The sequence below is a fragment of the Cuculus canorus genome, chromosome Z (genome assembly GCF_017976375.1).
Source record: "Cuculus canorus isolate bCucCan1 chromosome Z, bCucCan1.pri, whole genome shotgun sequence".
Taxonomy (NCBI): Eukaryota; Metazoa; Chordata; class Aves; order Cuculiformes; family Cuculidae; genus Cuculus; species Cuculus canorus.
This window is the reverse complement of record NC_071441.1, coordinates 67,285,856-67,307,122: the sequence shown is the minus strand read 5'-3', so window position 1 is coordinate 67,307,122 and position 21,267 is coordinate 67,285,856. Positions and strand designations below refer to the sequence as shown.

General features: G+C 56.8%; 1 protein-coding gene across 2 annotated transcripts in view; it reads left to right on the top strand.

Moving 5' to 3' along the window:
- The window catches only part of TLN1 (talin 1), a 34,935-nt gene extending 14,170 nt beyond the window's left edge, over positions 1-20,765 (top strand). The window contains exons 15-58 of one of the 2 annotated variants that reach the window (XM_054054436.1): positions 254-362; positions 800-1,008; positions 1,122-1,220; positions 1,405-1,455; positions 3,139-3,306; positions 3,582-3,876; positions 3,976-4,142; positions 4,491-4,619; positions 4,818-4,931; positions 5,144-5,257; positions 5,406-5,540; positions 5,694-5,822; positions 5,933-6,035; positions 6,111-6,319; positions 6,414-6,533; positions 6,699-6,896; positions 7,230-7,369; positions 7,468-7,561; positions 7,735-7,824; positions 8,002-8,124; positions 8,302-8,445; positions 8,728-8,889; positions 8,978-9,118; positions 9,381-9,562; positions 9,906-10,038; positions 10,162-10,263; positions 10,393-10,563; positions 10,721-10,870; positions 10,986-11,087; positions 11,212-11,331; positions 11,617-11,763; positions 12,796-12,962; positions 13,204-13,387; positions 13,638-13,763; positions 14,072-14,188; positions 14,268-14,453; positions 14,563-14,670; positions 17,616-17,721; positions 17,844-17,968; positions 18,279-18,404; positions 18,544-18,606; positions 18,865-19,047; positions 19,737-19,862; positions 20,490-20,765. In XM_054054436.1, the coding sequence (XP_053910411.1) occupies positions 254-362; positions 800-1,008; positions 1,122-1,220; positions 1,405-1,455; positions 3,139-3,306; positions 3,582-3,876; positions 3,976-4,142; positions 4,491-4,619; positions 4,818-4,931; positions 5,144-5,257; positions 5,406-5,540; positions 5,694-5,822; positions 5,933-6,035; positions 6,111-6,319; positions 6,414-6,533; positions 6,699-6,896; positions 7,230-7,369; positions 7,468-7,561; positions 7,735-7,824; positions 8,002-8,124; positions 8,302-8,445; positions 8,728-8,889; positions 8,978-9,118; positions 9,381-9,562; positions 9,906-10,038; positions 10,162-10,263; positions 10,393-10,563; positions 10,721-10,870; positions 10,986-11,087; positions 11,212-11,331; positions 11,617-11,763; positions 12,796-12,962; positions 13,204-13,387; positions 13,638-13,763; positions 14,072-14,188; positions 14,268-14,453; positions 14,563-14,670; positions 17,616-17,721; positions 17,844-17,968; positions 18,279-18,404; positions 18,544-18,606; positions 18,865-19,047; positions 19,737-19,862; positions 20,490-20,621 (6,099 nt within the window). In that variant the 3' untranslated portion in view covers positions 20,622-20,765. The remainder of the gene's footprint in view (positions 1-253; positions 363-799; positions 1,009-1,121; positions 1,221-1,404; positions 1,456-3,138; positions 3,307-3,581; positions 3,877-3,975; positions 4,143-4,490; positions 4,620-4,817; positions 4,932-5,143; positions 5,258-5,405; positions 5,541-5,693; positions 5,823-5,932; positions 6,036-6,110; positions 6,320-6,413; positions 6,534-6,698; positions 6,897-7,229; positions 7,370-7,467; positions 7,562-7,734; positions 7,825-8,001; positions 8,125-8,301; positions 8,446-8,727; positions 8,890-8,977; positions 9,119-9,380; positions 9,563-9,905; positions 10,039-10,161; positions 10,264-10,392; positions 10,564-10,720; positions 10,871-10,985; positions 11,088-11,211; positions 11,332-11,616; positions 11,764-12,795; positions 12,963-13,203; positions 13,388-13,637; positions 13,764-14,071; positions 14,189-14,267; positions 14,454-14,562; positions 14,671-17,615; positions 17,722-17,843; positions 17,969-18,278; positions 18,405-18,543; positions 18,607-18,864; positions 19,048-19,736; positions 19,863-20,489) is intronic. The other variant, XM_054054437.1, reaches the window with a different exon arrangement.
- The last annotated feature ends 502 nt before the right edge of the window (positions 20,766-21,267 follow it).

The following is a 21,267-nucleotide window of genomic DNA, read 5'->3' as shown; positions in this document are numbered from 1 at the left end:
TGTTCACAGGAGACGTGTCAGCAGCTCCTGGGAAAGTCTACCTGCAGAGAGGTGGGGTTGTCTCCCACTCTGGGAGCAGGAGTTGTGGGGACACTTGGTCACGTTGCTTTCTCAGGATGTGCTAGGGAGTTTTGGGTGGTCATAGCTCTTCCTACTTCCTTGCCTTCTCTTTTCTGCATCTCTCTGTGTGGGCATGGGTGTGGCTTCCCACCGCCTCCTCCACTGCCTCCTGACCCGGTTCTCCCAATTTCAGGCATCTAAAGCTTGGCGCAAAAACAAGATGGATGAGTCAAAGCATGAGATCCACTCCCAAGTGGATGCTATCACTGCTGGCACAGCCTCGGTGGTCAACCTCACTGCAGGTATGTGGAGGGTTGGAGAAGAAAGATGCCCTCCATCAGAAGAAGTCAGCCTGCTCCAGATGGAGCTAAATCAGCTCCTGCTGCTGCTGATATGCCTGTAAAGTCAACTGTGCCCTTGCAGAGTGCCCTGCCTTTAGATGCCTCAGCATCTCTGCCTGTGCCCAGCCCAGTTCTTCTTCCCAGTCCTTTGGCTGACCTCTTCTCTGAACCAGGAGCTCCCTGACATAGCTCCAGGCACAGCCATGGCGCAGTGCAGCTCTCCTTCCCCTGGCTCTCCTGCCCAAACTAGGGTGATGCAACCACCTTTCAGGCTTAGGAGCCAGGATTTCCCTCCCCATGCTCCCAGGAAGGAGAACCACATCAGTGACAGGCACAGGGATGCTCTTTGAGCATCACCTGAAGCATGTCCCATCCTGACTCGTCTCTTCCCTGTGCAGGAGATCCAGCAGACACAGACTACACTGCTGTGGGCTGTGCTGTCACCACCATCTCTTCCAACCTGACGGAGATGTCCAAGGGCGTAAAGCTGCTGGCTGCGCTGATGGAGGACGAGGGAGGCAATGGGCGGCAGCTTCTGCAGGCAGCCAAAAACCTGGCAAGCGCCGTCTCAGACCTGCTGAAAACAGCACAGCCTGCTAGTGCTGAGGTGGGGACAGGAGGGACTGTGGGTCCTCCTAGAAGAGGGTGGAAGCCAAAGGGTAACTTCGATTGAGTTTTTAGGGCATATTCCTAGTGTTGCTTTTGCCTTGTTCCTCACAGCCTCGTCAGAATCTCCTGCAGGCTGCTGGCCTCGTGGGTCAGACTAGCGGGGAGCTGCTGCAGCAGATTGGAGAGAGCGACACCGACCCACGGTTCCAGGTGAGTGCATCTATTGGCAGACAGGGACACAGTTGGCCTTTGCACAGAACCGGCAAGAGGGCTCTGCACTGAAGTTTGGCCAGAGTTTGGCAGTGACTTTGCTGAGGTAGGGGCTAGGCCATTGCCCATCTCTGCCTAGAGCCACTGTGATATAATGCCTCTTATCTTGTGGATTCCCGTGTAGATCCCAGAAAGCCGGCGTGCTTGGATCCTGCCTACCACAGACCCAAAGACGGTAAAAAGGGGGCTGTAGGCATGGCTTGGTGGTCCTTGCCCTCTCTGATGTGAAGGGTATTCTTCTGGGTACAATCAGCTGAACTCTTTGGAGAGGGGCTCTTGTCAAAAAATCTGCTTTTCTGGTGGTTGGCCTTCAGAAGTCCATGCACTCGGGTTGCCACTCAGGTGACTGCTGCTCCGGGTGTCCTCCTTCACAGCAGCTTTGCCTCCTGCCTGCTGCTCCCTGCCTTTGGGAGCTGCTGGTGTGATCCTATCAGAGAACCAGGTAGCTGGAGCCTCGTGAGGTGGTTTATTTTGTCTGAGCTGAGTCTTGCTTTCCCATGACTACTCCTTCCAGCGCCTGGGAGATAGCACACCAGGCTAGGGAGGAGGATTTAGCCATAAAATAAAAAAAAAAACCAGACTCCAAAAAGAAGGGGAGTCTGTTCACGACAACCGCACAGCCTCAGCACGAGCTGCACAGAGGGCCAAGGGGAGCAGAAAATCTATCACCACGGCAAGAGGCCATGTTCAGCCAGGCAGCAGTACCAGGAACGTATTTAGGACCTGGAAAACAATTTGAGTGTGTACACGTTTTGCCCTGCAGCTGCCAGACCCGAGTGTATCTACTTCCCTCCTTGGTCTTGGATGCTTTGGTCTGGGGACTCTGGAGCTGGGTGCATGCATTCTCTGGTCTCTCCTGTCTGGAAAGGTGGCAGATTGCAGTGGGAGTAGTCTTGGCTTGCAGAAAGCGAGGGCATGATGTGATGTTTTTGGCTTGGTGACTAGAGGTTTAGCTGTCGTGGGGTGTGGAGCCACCTGCTGTGAGCACACACACAGCAGAAAGGTTGCAGATGAAGCAGGCAGAGCGTGCTGCCCTGCGTACCAAGGTTTTTGCCCCAGCCATTTGGTGTCTGGTGCTGTTGTTGCCAGTTTTCACTGGCAGTGTGCCACAGGACCTGATCCTGATGTCTGCAGCATGCTGTCCTGTCATGTTTGAAGCGCTGCAGGAAGGCATGCTGGCAGGGTGGCCTGTGACTTCCCTGCTGTGTGCCGGGGAGAGGAGGCTGGTTGCTGAGTCATACATCTCCTTTAGCCCTAGGAATCACAGCAGGAGTGTAGCCTATCCCTAGTGGGCTAGAAAATAGCTGTCCTGCTTGCCATACAGGCGACCAGTGTGAGCAGCATCTCCTGCTCACCTCTTTCTGGTGGGATCAGCTCCTGGGCTGGCAGCTGCCCCCAGTGTGGCTGTGCTGCGGCCAGCCTGCACCTGCCACTTGTCCGGTGTGTTTGCCATTTCTTTGCCATTTGGCTTTGCACCCAGCAGTGCCTTGCAGCAGGTTGTTGCTGTAGCGCGACTGGGAGTTTGTTGTGGTTTGTTGTCTGGGGATTGGGCAGTGAGCAGTTAGTGGGTGTTGGGGTGATGTTGAGCATTGCTTGAGCTGCTCTGAGTGGTGTTTGTGGCAGTGCCGCAGTGCAGGCTGTGACTCAACGCCAGGTTACAGCCTCACTGCTAACTGTAGCACACACTGTAGTAGAGATGGGGTCAAGGTGTTGCCAGCCACTCCGATGCTGGGACACAGTGGATGAAAGGCCCCAAGAGCTCACATTTCCCCACTGAATATTTCACAACAGCCTTGTGGGCGGCTGCCGGTGCTCCCACTGTGGTGGCTTCTGTACTGACACTCTCCTTTCCCCGCAGGACATGCTCATGCAGCTTGCGAAGGCGGTGGCCAGCGCCGCTGCAGCGCTGGTGCTTAAAGCCAAGAATGTGGCTCAGAAAACGGAGGATGCAGCGCTGCAGACGCAGGTGATCGCAGCAGCCACCCAGTGTGCCCTCTCCACCTCCCAGCTAGTGGCCTGCACCAAGGTAAGCAGCAAGGTTAACCCTTACCTTTGCATGGCTGCAAGCATCACCTGGCTAGTTGCTGCTCCACGCTGAGGTCTCATGTGTCGGGAGTACATATCCTCAGGTGGGACATTAGAGGCTCCAGAAGCGTGGGCTGCCTGAGCTGGGGTCGTTGCTGCTGTGCCCAAGCACTGAATGTTCTCTTCAGAGAGGCAAAAGCTGGGGGCAGCTGTCCCTGCACAGCTCTTACAAGGAGCCCACCATGCTCACTACCCAGCTTTTCTCCTCTCCTCCAGGTAGTGGCTCCCACCATCAGCTCCCCAGTATGCCAAGAGCAGCTGATCGAGGCTGGCAAGTTAGTGGCCAAGTCGGCAGAGGGCTGCGTGGAGGCCTCCAAGGCAGCCACCGATGATGACCAGCTCCTGAAGCAAGTGGGGGTGGCAGCCACTGCTGTCACCCAGGCTCTGAATGACCTGCTGCAGCACATCAAGCAGCATGCCTTGGGCGGGCAACCAATCGGACGCTACGACCAGGCCACTGACACCATCCTCAATGTCACCGAGAACATATTCAGCTCCATGGGCGATGCTGGTGAGAGTGGCTGATGGCACCCAGCGTAGAGTGCAGTGGATGGGGGGGGTATCGAGGAGCCCATGGGACTTATTAAAAGACCTTTCCTTTCTCCCTCAGGGGAAATGGTGCGTCAGGCTCGTATTCTGGCCCAGGCCACTTCTGACCTCGTCAATGCCATCAAAGCTGATGCAGAGGGAGAGACAGACCTGGAGAATTCACGCAAGCTGCTGAGCGCAGCCAAGATCCTGGCCGATGCCACTGCCAAGATGGTGGAGGCTGCAAAGGTCAGTGGTGTGCGGAAGGATGGATGGTGGCTTTGGCCCCCAGCCCCACCAGTGCTGTTAGCTTAGTGCTCTGAAGGGCACGAGCAGCCTCTGGGAGGGGGAGTAGTTGCCAGAGCAAGATCCTGCACCGAGCTGAGGACCTATGTGATGGCATGAGGCTTCTATAGCAGAAGGCTGTTAACTCTTCTGACGTCGAGGTATCCTGGAGAGGCTTTGGGCATCTCCACTGTAGGAGGACGGCTGTCTTGGGGGACTACCTGGCATCAGGCTGGAGCAGAAATGCTGCAACAGGAGGACAAGGGACCTTGTGGTTCCTACGAGGTGCGATGGGTTTCCTGCTTTCTCCAGGGAGCTGCAGCTCACCCAGACAGCGAGGAGCAGCAGCAGCGGCTGCGTGAGGCAGCAGAGGGGCTCCGTATGGCAACCAATGCAGCAGCCCAGAATGCCATCAAGAAGAAGCTCGTGCACAAGCTGGAGGTGAGAAGCCAGAAAGCAGCCACAGAGGGCAAGGAAGTGTGGTCCAAGAGTGAGATCTGGCCAGAAGTCCCTACATCCTTGCACTTTCCAGAAGGATAAAGTCCTTCTCACATACTATGTTCTCCAGAGACCCTCTTCCCTCCCCTCCCCTTCCTTTCCCTTCCCCTTCCCATGCTAACCCATGACTCTCTCTGCCAGCACGCAGCCAAGCAAGCTGCTGCCTCCGCCACCCAGACCATTGCCGCTGCGCAGCATGCTGCCTCTTCCAACAAGAACCCTGCCGCTCAGCAGCAGCTGGTGCAGAGCTGCAAGGTAAGGGCCTGGGCCTGATCCCAGTGTCTCCTGCGCCGCCTCCCTGTCCCTTCTGTCACCAGCCACGCTAGGGCTCCGTGTTCAGCTACAGCAGGCAGGCTGGACTCTGGTGTCCTTGCGGGAGCTGGTCTTTTGGTTGCTGGTACTGGGTTTGGTCCTTGGAGAGTGCCAGCTCCTGGATGAGCCTCTCCAGTCACCCTTCTCTCCAACAGGTGGTGGCAGAGCAGATCCCGATGCTGGTGCAGGGCGTGCGAGGAAGCCAATCCCAGCCGGACAGCCCCAGCGCCCAACTGGCTCTCATTGCGGCCAGCCAGAACTTCCTGCAGGTACGCAGAGCTTTCCACGCTGGCTCCAGCACAGCCATTGCTGCATTCGTGCTCTGCCTGGCCCTCCTAACAAACCTACTGCAGGTGGGCAGCAGAGAGAGGCTGCATGTTTGTCCTATTCTCATGGCTTCTTCTTTTGGCCTGGCAGCCTGGTGGCAAGATGGTAGCTGCAGCCAAGGCCACCGTCCCCACCATCACAGACCAAGCCTCTGCGATGCAGCTCAGCCAGTGTGCCAAGAACTTGGCTGCAGCGCTGGCCGAGCTCCGCACAGCCGCCCAGAAGGTGAGAGGCTGTATCCTGTCTGGCTGGACGACCCTGGCTGTGCAAAGGAGGGGGCTATAGGAGGGATGGCCCGGTGACGGGTCACAGTCTCTGCTGTGGCAGGATGGGCTTAGCGGTCACTCCGCTCACCTTCCAATTTCTGTCACCACACAGGCTCAGGAGGCATGTGGGCCCCTGGAGATAGACTCCGCACTGAGTCTGGTGCAGAGCCTGGAGAGGGATTTGCAGGAAGCCAAGGCAGCTGCCCGTGATGGCAAACTCAAACCTCTGCCAGGAGAGACGGTAAGGGTGCGGGGAAGGGTGGTGCAGGGTGGGCAATAGAGTTGCGGGAGCCATGAGGGTGTAGGCTGGAGGTACAGTCCACCAGCATGTCCCCATTTATCCATGTGCAGATGGAGAAATGTGCCCAGGACCTGGGGAACAGCACAAAAGCTGTCAGCTCTGCCATCGCTCACCTCCTGGGAGAGGTGGCCCAGGGCAACGAGAACTACACAGGTACCAGCCTCTGCGCCAGGGCTGGGAGAGGGGAGGGTTCTGTGCCGGCAACAACTGACCTCTCCATTCCCACAGGGATTGCTGCCCGAGAGGTGGCCCAGGCCCTGCGCTCACTCAGCCAGGCTGCCCGCGGTGTGGCAGCCAGCACCCCTGACCCGCAGGCACAGAATGCCATGCTGGAATGTGCCAGCGACGTCATGGATAAAGCCAATAACCTCATCGAGGAGGCACGGAAAGCAGTGGCCAAGCCTGGTGATCCGGACAGCCAGCAGCGCCTGGCCCAGGTAGGGGGAGCAAGGACCCTAGTGCCCCCTAGTAGCCCATGGGAAGCGTCCAGGACTGGCTGGGTGATGGTGACCTCTTTTTGCTTTTCTGCAGGTGGCCAAGGCAGTGTCACAGGCTCTGAGCCGCTGCGTCAACTGCCTGCCAGGGCAGCGGGATGTGGATGCTGCCATCCGCATGGTGGGAGAGGCCAGCAAGAGGCTGCTTGCAGATTCGGTGAGCTGAGTAGTGGTGGGAGAGGAAGGGGGAAGCCTTGTAGGGATGTGAACTAGTCTGTCCACACAGGTTTCCTCTACAGCGTATCCCCGAGGATGTGCCAGATCTTCATTCTCCATCTCCATCCCCCTCATTGCCTCACCTAACTTCCCTCCCTCCCTCCAGTTCCCTCCGAGCACCAAGAGCTTCCAGGAGGCGCAGAGCCAGCTGAACAGGGCGGCCGCAGGGCTCAACCAGTCTGCCAACGAGCTGGTGCAGGCATCACGTGGCACCCCTCAAGACCTGGCCAAGTCCTCTGGCAAATTTGGGCAGGACTTCAATGAGTTTCTGCAGGCAGGAGTGGAGATGGCCAGTCAGTCCCCGGTGAGAGCAAATGCGCTTTGGGGAATCTTGGGAGTGGTGGGAGGTTTGGGAGGCCTGAGAAGGTGGCTGACCAAAGGCAGGGTGGCTGGGCAGCAGGGTTTGGATGGCTGTGGCAAATGCAGCCATTGAGATGGGGTCTGGAGCTGTGGAAAACTGCAGTAGCAGGGAGAAAGTGGCCTGGGTTAGTTCAGTGATAGTTGCCACCTTATCCTTGCTGTTGGCGGACAGGTTGGATGAAGGGAACCGGCTTAGCTTGAAAACCACCAGAAAAGGCCCAGGGTGGGCGTGGAGCTTGGAAATCTGCTGCAGGTAACACCCTTTGGCTCTTTGCAGAATAAGGAAGACCAGGCGCAGGTGGTGTCGAACCTGAAGAGCATCTCTATGTCCTCCAGCAAGCTGCTGCTGGCTGCGAAGGCACTCTCCGCCGACCCCACAGCCCCCAACCTCAAGAATCAGCTGGCAGCAGCGGCACGGTAGGAGGATCTGCTCGTTGTGAGCTGTTTGCTGTAGCAGTGGAGTGGGTCGCAGAACCAGTGTTGATTCATGGGTCTTTTTCTCTTGTCCCCGGCAGGGCTGTGACTGACAGCATTAACCAGCTGATCACCATGTGCACCCAGCAGGCGCCAGGGCAGAAGGAGTGCGACAATGCCTTGCGGGAGCTGGAGGTGAGACACCACATCTTGGCGAGGCGGTGGAGGGGCTGAAATGATTGGGTGATGAGAAGGTGGGGAGAGGGGAGCTGCTCTCCACCGCAGGGGAGAGCGAGGAGCAAAGAGGAGGTGGGAGCAAGTGGAGGGGGTGGGCCCTTCCCTTGGATGTGACACCTGTGTCCCTGCAGACTGTGAAGGAGCTGTTGGAGAACCCCACCCAGACCGTCAACGACATGTCCTATTTCAACTGCCTTGATAGCGTCATGGAGAACTCCAAGGTGAGCAGTGAGCTGGAGGTGGAGGTTTGGGGGAGAATGAGGAGGTTTGGAAAGAATGCAGGGGCAAATAGAGAGGAGTTTCATCCCCTGCTGATGAAGCATAGTAAGCTCTTGAGTATAGGAGCATGGTGCGGGAGTGGGAGGTGGACTCTAACTGGTGTGTGGTGTGTTCTGCAGGTGCTGGGCGAGTCCATGGCTGGCATCTCCCAGAACGCCAAGAACAGCAAACTGCCTGAGTTTGGTGACTCCATCAGTGCCGCCTCCAAAGCTCTCTGTGGGCTGACGGAGGCAGCTGCCCAGGTGAGACACTCACTCCCAACCCTGTGCATTACCCTTGTGCATCAGTGCTGTGCGCACCTCTCCTGCCCCTCAAAGCCAGGCCTCGTGGTATGGTGCTGCAAGCCTCCTCCGCAGCCCATGCCTGCTCAGAGCCTCTCCCTCATGCATGAGCTCTCACCGCCTCTCTCATGCTCCTAGGCTGCCTACCTTGTGGGGGTCTCGGACCCCAACAGCCAGGCTGGACAGCAGGGCTTGGTAGACCCCACTCAGTTTGCCAGAGCTAACCAAGCTATCCAGATGGCCTGCCAGAACCTAGTGGACCCTGCCTGCACCCAGTCCCAGGTAAGTATGAGCTGGGCCACCGTTAAGGGCATTTTCTTGCACAAAAGGAAGTGTGAAGCTATTTGGAAGAGCTGCACGCCAAGAGTTGGCCAAGACTGTGGCTTTGGTGCAATGGTGACAGTCCAGACAGGAAGCTGTATGGATGTACAGGACCTTGGTGATCCTTCTTGGATCCCAAGAAGGACCTCTGCTCACTGTTGTAAACATGGGCCTGGCAGAGAGGGAGGACTGAAGGGATGGGGAGTCATGATGGATCCTGCCTCACACTGCTCTTTTACACAGGTGCTGTCAGCAGCCACCATTGTAGCTAAACACACCTCGGCCCTGTGCAACACGTGCCGCCTGGCCTCCTCCCGCACTGCCAACCCTGTGGCCAAGCGCCAGTTTGTCCAGTCAGCCAAGGAAGTGGCCAACAGCACAGCCAACCTTGTGAAGACCATCAAGGTACTGTCTTCCTGCCACAGCACCATGGCCGGGATGGGATTTGAGGCTTGGTGGGGATTGGATAACTGCTCTGGTCTCTCCACACCAGGCCTTGGATGGCGAGTTCAACGAGGAGAACCGGGAGCGGTGCCGTGCCGCCACTGCCCCTCTGATAGAAGCCGTGGATAACTTGACAGCCTTCGCCTCCAACCCAGAGTTTGCCACTGTTCCTGCCCAGATCAGCCCAGAGGTGGAGTGCCACTGGGGCAAGGAGGATGGGGTGGGGTTGCCACTGTGGTGGGGTTGCCGAAGCGGGGGGAAGAGCTGTGCATCCCCTTGAGCTTGGGATGGAGTCTCAGTGTGGGTCTGGTACCTTTAGGATGTGTAATGGGGAGGTGGCAGCAAGCCTTAGGCTTTGAGGGGATGCTCCAGGGTGAGCACTATGGAAGGGGGAGTAAATTCCCATGCACAGTCCTTTGCACGCCTCACCAGCCCATTGTCTCCCTGTGCAGGGACGCAGAGCCATGGAGCCCATCGTCTCTGCAGCGAAGACCATGCTCGAGAGCTCTGCAGGCCTCATCCAGACCGCACGCTCTCTGGCCGTCAACCCCAAGGACCCACCGCAGTGGTCAGTGCTGGCTGGTCATTCTCGCACTGTCTCAGACTCCATCAAGAAGCTGATCACCAACATGAGGTGAGGCGAGTCATGCCTGCTTGGCTGTGGCCCCGTCCCTCCTTACAGGTACCCCTGTTCCTAATGAGCATCCCTGAGGATGTTTTGGCTCATCTCCTTCTTGGGTGCTGCCAGTGTGGGGGAGGCAAGGGATGGGGAAGACGTTATCCCTCTTGTCCTGTCTGGGAGCTGCTTCTGTAGCCCTGGCATGAGTTGATAGGAATGCATGCCAGCATGCCCACACTCTGTCAGACTGGGGTGCCCCAAAGCTTGGGAGAAGCGTCCTGCCCCTCAGCAGCACTGGCTGTGGGTAAAGAGGTGGCGTAGCAGCTGCCAACACTGGGCTGATCCATCTGTCACGCAGAGACAAAGCTCCAGGACAGCGGGAGTGTGATGAGGCCATCGAGGTCCTGAACAGATGCATGCGGGAGGTGGACCAGGCCTCCCTTGCTGCCATCAGCCAGCAGCTGGCCCCTCGAGAAGATATCTCCCAAGAGGTGAGTCAGGGACACGCTGCTGCAAGCTTAATGGGGGTGGGCATCCTTTCTCTCCAGTTCCCAGCAGCACATGGTGACCCCAGCCCTGTTGGAGCCTCATGCAGTGTCCTCTTTTTGTGACAGGCTTTGCACAACCAGATGATCACGGCTGTCCAGGAGATCAGCAACCTGATTGAGCCCGTGGCCAGTGCGGCACGGGCCGAGGCCTCGCAGCTGGGGCACAAGGTAATGTGGGGTTGGGGACAGGGAGCTGCTGACAAGGTGCTCTGCAGACAGGGAGGAGCTCACAATGTGGGCAGAGGCACAAGGCAGCTGGGGCTGGAAGCTGCTGGTGCTGATGCTGCTCTTCCCTAGGTGTCCCAGATGGCTCAGTACTTTGAACCGCTCATCATGGCAGCTGTTGGTGCTGCCTCCAAGACACCCAACCACCAGCAGCAGATGAATCTCCTGGACCAGACCAAAACACTGGCCGAGTCTGCCTTGCAGATGCTGTACACAGCAAAGGAGGCTGGTGGGAACCCCAAGGTGAGCAGGAGGGGCATGTGGCATGTGCACATTCATGTGTGGGTGCTGCGTGATACACACTCGTGTGATGGAAACAGAATCCTGATGTAAGTGTGCAGCATCCGTGTTGGGAAGGGAGCGGCTGCCCACCTTCCCTAACTCTGGCTTGTCCTTGCAGCAAGCTGCCCACACCCAGGAAGCTCTGGAGGAGGCTGTGCAGATGATGAAGGAAGCAGTGGAGGACTTGACAACCACCCTGAATGAGGCAGCCAGTGCTGCAGGGGTTGTCGGGGGCATGGTGGACTCCATCACCCAGGCCATCAACCAGGTGAGAGGAGCATGGAATGGACCTGGCCAGGGATGGGGATGGGGGCGAGGAAAACTCAGAGGCAAAGGGATTTGGGCTGGGACTGGAGCCTGACTCTCCTGATGGTCTCTTGCAGCTGGATGAGGGTCCAGTGGGTGAGCCAGAGGGGACCTTTGTGGACTACCAGACCACGATGGTGAAGACGGCCAAAGCCATTGCAGTGACCGTGCAGGAGATGGTGAGTGCAAGCCAGCCTGTCACTGCAGAAAGCGCTGCCTGCCACCCAGGCAGGGGGACTGCCGTCCTTTCTTGCCTATCCCAGCATAGGCCTCCTCCAGCTCCTGCTCTTCTTCCTTTGGCAGGTCACCAAATCCACCACCAATCCAGACGAGCTGGGCACACTGGCCAACCAGCTCACCAACGACTACGGGCAGCTGGCACAAGAGGCTAAGCCAGCTGCGCTCACTGCCGAGAATGAGGAGGTGCGAGCATGGGGAGCAGTGCTGGAGCATGCTGTGAGGCAGAGCAGGGTCTGCTGGGGTGTGAGAGCAGAGGACAGGGACACTCGAAGTTCCTGTTGGAGCAGGCAGCATTCAGATCTCCCCTGTGTGGAAATTTGGAGCAAAACTGTGTTTCCTTTTACCCCCTTCTGAATGGGAGGATTGGGAGAGAGGAGCTGTGTGGGGGTGGCTGGTGTTTCCTAGTGGGTATCATGGATGCAAGGCTTAGTTACCTGCTGGCTCTCTCACACACGTGTTCCTCTCCAGATCGGTTCCCACATCAAGCGCCGGGTGCAGGAGCTGGGTCACGGCTGTGCTGCGCTGGTCACCAAGGCTGGAGCTCTGCAGTGCAGCCCCAGTGATGCTTATACCAGGAAGGAGCTGATAGAGAGTGCACGCAAGGTTTCCGAGAAGGTAAGTGGCCCAGAGAGAGGAATAACAGAGTGATGAGATGGAATGGATGCTGTATTGAGCCATGTGCCCTTGGAGCTACCACACTAGGTTCTGTCCTAGGTCGGGTCAGGGTCTAATGGCACTCTCAGCCATGCTTGCCCTGCCCGGCTGACAAGGTGGAGGATGGATCCACCTCTTCAGGCACCATAACAGCAGCTGGTGCTGTGATGGGTGAATGTTGTGTCCAGGTGCTGCCTGCCGATGTGCTGATAGAGGCCTTCTAGAGGAGACTGATTTGCACACTGGTGGCAGCCCACGGTTCTCCATATCAGCTCTTGCAGTAGTAGGCATAGTATTTGCTGTATCTCCAGCCAAGCTTGCAGCTCATGCTGGGTGATACATCTCCTCCTCACTTTTTGCTGGCAAAAGAGCACACTTCTGAATGTGATGAAAACATGGCTAAAAAACTGTAGACAATCAGGGTAGAGCAGCAGTGTTTGTAAGCAAAATCACAAAACCCAAGCAAACATTGTGCCTTGCACACACCTTCATGCTCAGGACCTCCTGCAGGTTCTTCCAAGATTGCTTTCCAACTTACTCTCCTATGTGTGCTTGCCCAAGAACAGAAATAGAGTTTACCAGCTATCGAAGGAATGAATTGTGGTGTTCTGATGCTCATCACAAAGACCTTATTCCTTTGAAAACTACCAGAGTCCAGTATCTCCTGGACCCCCAAACACAATAGGTACTCTCAGTTCCACTAGGAAAACCAGTGCCCACCCAATAACTTCTTTCTGAAAGCCGCTGTACTCTTCATGGTTAGACACTTAAGGAGACAGTGTGTTTATAGAGACTTCCAAGATTCCCAGGTCTCTGAGAATAATAAAAAAATAAATAACTGGAAGCTAAGAAGGGGTGTCCAGACCACATCATTCCCAGCTCCTCTCTTTGGTATAGAGCAGCTCTGTCCTGGGAGCTGTTGGAGAAGGTGTATGTGGTGGAGGTTGCCTGAACCTGCTCTGCTCTCCTAGTCAGCCTTCTCATACCCAACAGGTGTCTCACGTGCTGGCAGCTCTTCAGGCTGGGAACCGAGGGACTCAAGCCTGCATCACAGCAGCCAGCGCTGTCTCTGGCATCATTGCTGACCTTGACACCACCATCATGTTTGCCACGGCAGGAACTCTCAACCGGGAGAATTCAGAAACCTTTGCTGACCACAGGTACCTGGTCACCTTGTTCAGCCTCTGCTGAGCCAGAGACAGCGCAGCAGGCTCTCTGCTGTGGTCTCCTGTCTTTCTGAGCTGTGGACCAGCCCCAATGAGAGCTGCAAGTGCAGGGCACGCTGCCTCTGTTTCCCCTCTAGCTCGTACATACAGAAGGCAGGGTCCACAGTCTCTCCGCACCCCAAGGACCCTGTGTGCATATACAGGGCTGTGTCCTTTCTGACTCTCTTCTCCCCAGGGAGGGCATCTTGAAGACAGCCAAGGCTCTGGTGGAGGACACCAAGGTGTTAGTGCAGAATGCCACAGCCAGCCAGGAGAAGCTGGCCCAGGCTGCCCAGTCCTCTGTGTCCACCATCACCCGCCTGGCAGAAGTGGTGAAGCTGGGTGCTGCCAGCCTTGGATCTGAAGACCCCGAGACTCAGGTTGGCCTTGATGTGTAAGGTGAATGGAGGCTGCTTGTAGCGTGCTTGAAGGGGTTGAGAGTTCCAGGTGTATGTAGTGCTCTGGGCTGGGCACTGTGTGTTGTGGAGAGAGCTGGCTTTCACTGGTGCTAGTGCTGAGCTGAACTCCATGTGTGCCCTGGGATACCCGAACTTCTCACTGCTGGGCAACTCCACCTACTGCCTGAGTGTGACCATAGCCAAGCCATTACCTTCGTCTTGCTCTCCCCAGGTGGTCCTTATCAATGCTGTGAAGGATGTGGCCAAGGCACTTGGAGACTTGATTGGTGCCACCAAGGCAGCTGCTGGCAAAGCTGGGGATGATCCTGCTGTCTACCAGCTGAAGAACTCTGCCAAGGTCTAAACTGGGTTTGATGGGAAGGCGGGGATGGGGCAGCGGGGGCTGGAGAAAGAGCTGGGGGCTCCTCTGTCTTTTTGGAGACAGGAGGATGACTGGGAAGCAGTTGGGGCAAGAGGGGAGGAAGGGTAACATAAAAGCTGGGACATAGCATGCAGAGAAGGCGCTGGAGGGAGAACAAGATGAGGTTATGTGAGTGGAGTGTGGTGATGAGGCCATTTTGGACCAAACCACGAGAGAGGGATAGATGCCAGCAGCGTCCCAGAGCTTGCATGGGGCTTCACCTGGCTCTCTTTTCCCTTCCACAGGTGATGGTGACGAACGTCACTTCCTTGCTGAAGACAGTAAAGGCTGTGGAAGACGAGGCCACAAAGGGGACGCGGGCGCTGGAGGCCACAATTGAGCACATCCGTCAAGAGCTGGCTGTGAGTACAGCCACAGTGCTGTGGCTGCTGTTCCTCCTGCTGGCTGCCCCACACCTCACTGCTGCCTCTTGCCTTGCAGGTCTTCTCCACCCCAGTGCCTCCTGCCAAGGTCTCCACCCCAGAGGACTTCATCCGTATGACAAAAGGCATCACGATGGCCACGGCCAAAGCGGTGGCTGCCGGCAACTCATGTCGGCAGGAGGATGTCATCGCCACAGCGAACCTGAGCCGCCGTGCCATCGCGGATATGCTGCGCTCCTGCAAGGTGGGGTGGGCAGGGGATGTGGGTCTCACATGGGTTTACGGGTGGCTGTGGATGCCAGCAGGGAGTGGTGCTGGATGTGAATTGGGGTTTCCCTGTCTCTGGGTTTCAGGAAGCCGCTTACCACCCAGAAGTGAGTGGGGATGTGCGGCAGCGGGCACTGCGCTTCGGGAAGGAGTGTGCTGATGGCTACCTGGAGCTGCTGGAGCATGTGCTGGTGGTGAGTACCCCTGTCTTGGTTTCTAACATGGGCAGAGGCTGCCCATGCATACCCGGGTACTCCCCAAATCCCGAATGTCCACTGGGCTCTACACCTCTTCCCGATGGGGTCTTTGCATGGCCCCCTTCACTGCCTGTGTCAGCACAGCTCAAGGCAAAGCTTCTGCCATGGAAGTAGGTGTCAGAGAGATAAAGAAGCGCTGAAGAAAGGTATTTGGCTAACAGCGGGTGGAGATTAACTGGCTGTAAACAGATGGAGGCTGGAAATGCAACAACACAAGAGCAAAATATTGAAGCAGCTTCCAGTAAAAGTGGTGGGAGTGAGAGACTTCAGGCAGTGTGAAAACAGAGCTTGTTAAGTTTGCGGTGGCGTGGGATGCCCGTGGTAGTGGAGGTGATAACTGCGAGTACCAGCTGCACCCTTTTGATCTGGATTTCCTCCGTCTGAGTCCTCCTGCAGCTGAGCTTTTCAGCTTGCTGTTTTCATTAGCTGTCCTACAAGATGAGCATTGTTTGCAAGAAGCAAATTAAGAACATGGAGCAGTAGAAAGGATTGGGTGAGAACCTTCCCGTGTTTTGCATTCTTGGTGATATCACAGACATGGAGTCAAGGGCACTTGAGGGATGGGCAGACCCAGCCCTGGAGCTGCAAGAGCCTTCAGACTGGGGTCAGGATAGAGACTGAGGGCAAGTCAGCTCTGTGGTAAGGTTTCATTAAGCTGATTAGAAGGGCTTGCTGAGAGTCTGCGGTTCAGGGTCACCAGATACAAGGCAGTGGAGCTCAGACTGTGATTTCCTGCAGGGAAAACCTCTTTAGGTAAAGGGTAACCAGCCCTGACAGCACAAAGAGAAGGTGGGCAGAAGTTGATGGCTAGACATTGAAACTGGGCAGAGGGGAAGTCTAAGGGTGGTTTTATCTGAAGGAGGTAGCCACTGAGGTACAGTTCCAAGGGGAGCAGTGAGTTTTCCATTCTCTGCATCTAGATCAAATGTCTGTCTGGAAGATGCTTTAGCCACACGTGAGTGATGGCATCCAAGCCTGGACTGCTAATGAGAAATTCTCTGGATGACCTGTTGTTAGCAGATGATTGGGCTAATGACTTAGTGTGGCAGTGCCCGTCATCAGCCCACTTGCTGGAATAAGTTATTCCTCTGTGTTTTGAGTGTAACCATTGAGCTGCTGTGTGACATCTCTTGAGTATTGTGCATCGGTACATGTTGTGAAGTGCTCACTGGAGGGGCATCTTAGTAAGCACACAGTCCGCTCCAGGATGCTACAGCTCCAGAGACCATTTACCAGTTTTAAACATGTTCTCAGAGCAGATAGCAGACTTCATAGTGTGGCATTTAGTCTGAATACACACATGAGAGCAAACGAGCTATTACTGTGTGCCATCAGCTTGGGGACCCCAAGCCTTGTGCAGCTCTGGTGACTTTGCAGGGATGGCCACATGTGAGTCCAGTATAAAGCAATGTCCCCCAACCTCTGCAGCTCTCTGGTGTGTGAAGGCAGGAATGAACATCCTAAATCTTGTTTGTCAAGGGACAGCAGGTTCCGGGAAAGCCATGAGCAGGAAGGTTGTAGGGAAATGGGAGCAGAAATGGCAGATGCGACGATGACTCGCTCCCCAGTAGCAGTGAGTCCATTGCTTGCACACGGCATGAACAAGCATGATTAGCCTTTAAGAGAAAGAGTTATTTGACTGAGGATGGAAAATGTGGCTCCCGGCAGGCAAGTGGGAAAGCATGCATGTTTCACTGGGGAGGGGAAGGAATTTGAACCTCCGTGGGGACTTGGTATTTCAAAATGATAGGTGTCTCTCTCCAAATGCAGAGAGATCTGCTAACTAAAAGTTGCAGTAAAGCAATTCAGGATGGATAGAAGTAAGGTGTAAAGAGTGTTGAGGAGGAGAGCAGCTCTGTGGCTGCTTTGGGTATAGGTGGCTCACCTGACCTCTGGAGCCTCATTTGGCGACGCTGGTTGCCCCAGCCCTGCCAGGCTGAAATGTGAGCTAATGATGGCAGCATGGCTCCCTAGCAGGGACCTCTGATCCTTCATTCCCACCTCTCCTCTTGGCTGCCTTTCACCCCCTACTGGAGACCACCCACCCTTCCCTGCCACCCAGCGCCCGCGTGTCCTGGTCAGGACGTTCACTGCTTTCTTCTCTCTCTTCTTCCTCCCTCCCTGTCAGCCGGTGAGTAAGGCGACATTGGGGTGCCTGCTGGTGTCTAACCTCAGCATGAGCCTTGCTCACAGTGTGTCTGTGTGCCCAGCCCAGTGCTGGGGTGGCACTTGCGTGTGTCCGCGGGGACCCCGTGGTCCCCGTGTGTGCGTGTATACTCACACCTGCTCTAGCTGATGAGCAGCTGCTGCCTCTGTGGTGCTACTTGGGCCAGCGGTGAGCTCTGCTTGTGCATACAGGCCCCATGTGTGTGTACACATGTGTGCTGTGGTGTGTGCATGTCCCCCTCTCCACCTCAGTGAAGGACCCCTGTGGCTATGCCAGCCACCTTGTGGTAGTGGGACCAGTCCTCCTGGGCTGGAACGTGACTCCAGAGTCCTCCCTTTTTCCAGCTTGTGTTTGCAGACAGATCTCCAAAGGGAGGACAGTAAGGTGAAAATGCTTCTGGAGCTTGAAATGCTTTGATGGGGTGGGGAAGAAATCCTGGAAAGGATAGCTACTGAGTGCTGGAAAGCTTGCACTGAGGTACTTGTAGCTGCAAGATGTCCCAGAAGCTGTGGACACAGCAAGGTTTAGGGGAAGCTCATCCCATGCTCAGGCAGGAGGAGGCTAGCCGGGGTCACTTGAGCATCACAGACAATGCCTGATGTGTACATGTGTGGGGGAGCTGGGGGATTCAACCTTCCTTCCCCAGAGAGCTCACTCGGAGGAGATCTGTGAGATCCCCCTACTCCAGATGCTTACATCTGCTCCTTCCCCACAGATCCTGCAGAAGCCGACTCACGAGCTGAAGCAGCAGCTGGCAGGCTACTCCAAGCGCGTGGCCAGCTCCGTCACTGAGCTCATCCAGGCAGCTGAGGCCATGAAAGGTAAGGAAAGGTCTTGCTCAAAGGGACAGGACCAAGGGCTGGCATTAGGGTGGAAGATGCAGGAGCTGATGGAGGAAGTAGTGTAACTCAGTTTAACCTGCTTCACCTCCCGTTTTTTCTAGGGACAGAGTGGGTTGACCCAGAAGATCCCACTGTCATCGCTGAGAATGAGCTGCTGGGGGCAGCAGCTGCCATTGAGGCTGCAGCCAAGAAGCTGGAGCAGCTGAAACCGAGGGCCAAACCTAAGGTAGCAGTGCTGAGCCCTGGCTGACCTCCATGCTCTGTTTGGGGTGGGCTGAGGCCCTCCTGTCTGTGCTTTGGCCAGGTGTGAAGCGTCACGCCCGGAAAGCCCCATATGGCAACCAGTCCCTCATCCCGTGCTCCTGCTGCCTCCCACATCCCTAGCTGGACCTTCCTCGGGCAGCCCATGCCCTCCTGTGCCCCACAGCCCTTAATCCGGCTCTATATGTGCAGCCTTGGCCCCCTGACATCATCCAGCTCTGCCCCATCTGTCCCAGCTCTCCTGCCTGGGACTCACATCCTGCTTTTGCCTGCAGCAAGCAGATGAAAGCCTGAACTTTGAGGAGCAGATCCTGGAAGCTGCCAAATCCATTGCTGCAGCCACAAGTGCCCTGGTGAAGGCAGCCTCAGCAGCCCAGCGAGAATTAGTGGCTCAAGGAAAGGTAAGGCTGGAAGAGGGAAAGAAATAAGAAAACGTAGGGCTGTGGTGGGTTCTCCCTTCTCTCTGAGGCTGCCTACGACCCTTGTGCCCTGTGGCCAGCTGCTTTCAGAGTAACAAACCTCACTCGTGCTTCTTCACAGGTGGGCGCCATCCCTGCCAATGCAGTGGATGATGGACAGTGGTCCCAGGGACTCATTTCAGCCGTGAGTATCAAGGTTGTGCCCAGAAGGTGGGGGAACCCTCCTCTTGGCTTCTGCTGCAAAGAGAGGCTGCTCTGCCCTTGTGCTTTTCCTCCATGGAAGAAGCATCCATGCTTCTTGCTCCCTCTCCCACCAGCTGAGATGTGGTGTGGAAGCTGGTTGTTGCTATCCCATCCCCCAAAAACCCCCTGGGGCCGGTCAGATCATACCTTCCCTGAGGGAGGTGCCCGTACCCCTCCTTGACAGCTTCTCTCACCACAGGCACGCATGGTGGCAGCCGCCACCAACAACCTATGCGAGGCCGCCAATGCAGCGGTGCAGGGTCATGCCAGCGAAGAGAAGCTCATCTCATCTGCCAAGCAGGTGGCTGCCTCCACGGCGCAGCTCCTAGTGGCTTGCAAGGTGAAGGCTGACCATGACTCAGAGGCCATGAAGCGGCTCCAGGTGAGTCCGAGGCTGCCCCTGCAGCCCCAGATACCTTCTCCTGGCTGCTCGCAGGATGGGTGGGAGTGGAGTGAGGGCACATAGGTGCTCACCAGGCCTCACAGTCCCTGCATGCTGTCCTTGGGAAGCACACTGGGGCTAAGGCTGCGAGTCGCTTGGACTTCACTGCTAGCTGTGTGCCAGGCATACGAGCAATGCCGGGCTGCTGAGCCCAGCGGTGTTTGGGGATGAACTGACAACAGGAATGCCTGAAATGCATGCACCGCATCACTGGCATGTGAGAGGTTAATATTTGGTGGGCATGCTTTGTAGCACCCTTACTCCTGACAGGCCATAGCGCCCAACAGGTTAATGCCCATGTGTTGGAGAGTTGACCTGGGGTCCTAGTACTGGTCCCTCTGGGCCAAGTGCTCGGGAGGGTCAGCAGGGCTACCCTGCAGTCCCTACCCCGCTGCTGAGACAGGAGACAGAGCCCAGCTGGGAGCAACAGTGCCTGAAATGGTCATGAGAGGGTGGCAAGGCAGCAAGCCATGTAAAGGAATCCCTGCCTGCAGCTCTTGGCATGCCTGGCTGCTTGTACGGCCCATCGGCCTGGCCTGGGACAGGGGTTCTTTCACACACCCCCAAAGGCAGCACGCATACCCTCAGTCTATGACTTATGCTTCTGCTTTCCCTCTTCCCTGCTGCAGGCTGCCGGCAATGCAGTAAAGAGAGCGTCTGACAATCTGGTGAAGGCAGCGCAGAAGGCAGCTGCCTTCCAGGACCACGACGAAACGGTGGTGGTGAAGGAGAAGATGGTCGGGGGGATTGCGCAGGTGAGGAGCAGGGTGATTCTGGCGGGGCAAGAGCAGCTCTGGCTGCCACCACAACTTGTGTGTGCCCATCTCAGGGGCATGTCCTATCACCCACCAGCTCAGGGCATGTCTCCAGCAAGCCTCACAAAATCCTGCGGGTCCACCTGTCCCGCCCAGAGCCAGTTAAAGACTGTGGCTTCATGCTTCTCCTGCCACATGCAGCAGTGGACTCAGCCGGTGATGGTGCATGCTCCCGGAAGCATAATGCTCTTGTTTCTCCTCAGTGCAGTGCCCACTCCACCCCAGTGTCCATGACACGCCTGAAAGTCAGAGCATCCAACAGGGGGTGAGAGGTGCCGGGTATGGGGTGCCACAAGTCTGAGTGCTGCCTCCTGGACACAGGCTCGCAGCTGAAACCCCTCACAGAGCACGTGGGGCTGAGCCCTACAAGCTGTGCTGCTCCCCATTATCTCTGGAGTATTGTGGTCCCACTTCAGGGTCAACAGCTCTCATGCTGCACCAGCCCAGGAAAGCAGTGGCTGTGCTGGTGGGAAGCAGCAGCTGCAGGGCCTAGCTCTGGGGTTGGCATTGCTGTGGCAGTGTCTCCCCGCTGGAGACAGCTGTGACCTGAGGGCTCTCTCCCGGCAGATCATCGCCGCCCAGGAGGAGATGCTGCGCAAGGAGCGGGAGCTGGAAGAGGCCCGGAAGAAGCTGGCCATGATCCGGCAGCAGCAGTACAAGTTCCTGCCCTCGGAGCTGCGGGACGAGGAGCAGAACTGAGCCCCACACCCTCCCATCGCTCACTGCACAGACTGCCGCCCGCCCACCCGCTCCTATTTAAGATGACCCGCCTTGAGCGAAGGGCTGCCTGGGCTAGACCAGAGCTCTGCACGCACCCAGAGCACCAGGACTAACCCAGCTGCTGCTCCAAGCTGGCGCTGCACCAGCAACTCTGCTTTGCCGCCCAGCCCACCTTCCCATGCTCACCCAGGACATAGCCAGAGCACCTGGAGGGACCTGGCTAGGGTGGGAGCCGAGGCTGCACAGCTCAGGGCTCACTCGCCAGCCCCAAAGCGCAGGGCTGGAGAGCTGTCCACTATAGGGGATATTACTGTGTGCCTTTGTTGTTCCCACTCGTGCTCCTTTCTTCTCTCTCCTCCGCGCAGGAGGGGAGAGGCGGGCAGCTTGCCCTCTCCTGTGCGATGGGGCGCAGGGAGCAGCATGGTCTCTCACTGAGCTCTCACACAGAGCCGCCTTTCACCTCCAATGCCTTATTGCTGGCTGGATATTCCTCCTTCTCCTCTTCCTCTGTAGCTTCCCTGGGAGGCACTGAGCTCCCCCCATGAGCATATTCTTCAGCCTGGGCCCCTTTGGGGAGCAGCAGGTCTGAAAGCCACAGTGCCTCTGCTTGAGATTGGGGGGATGC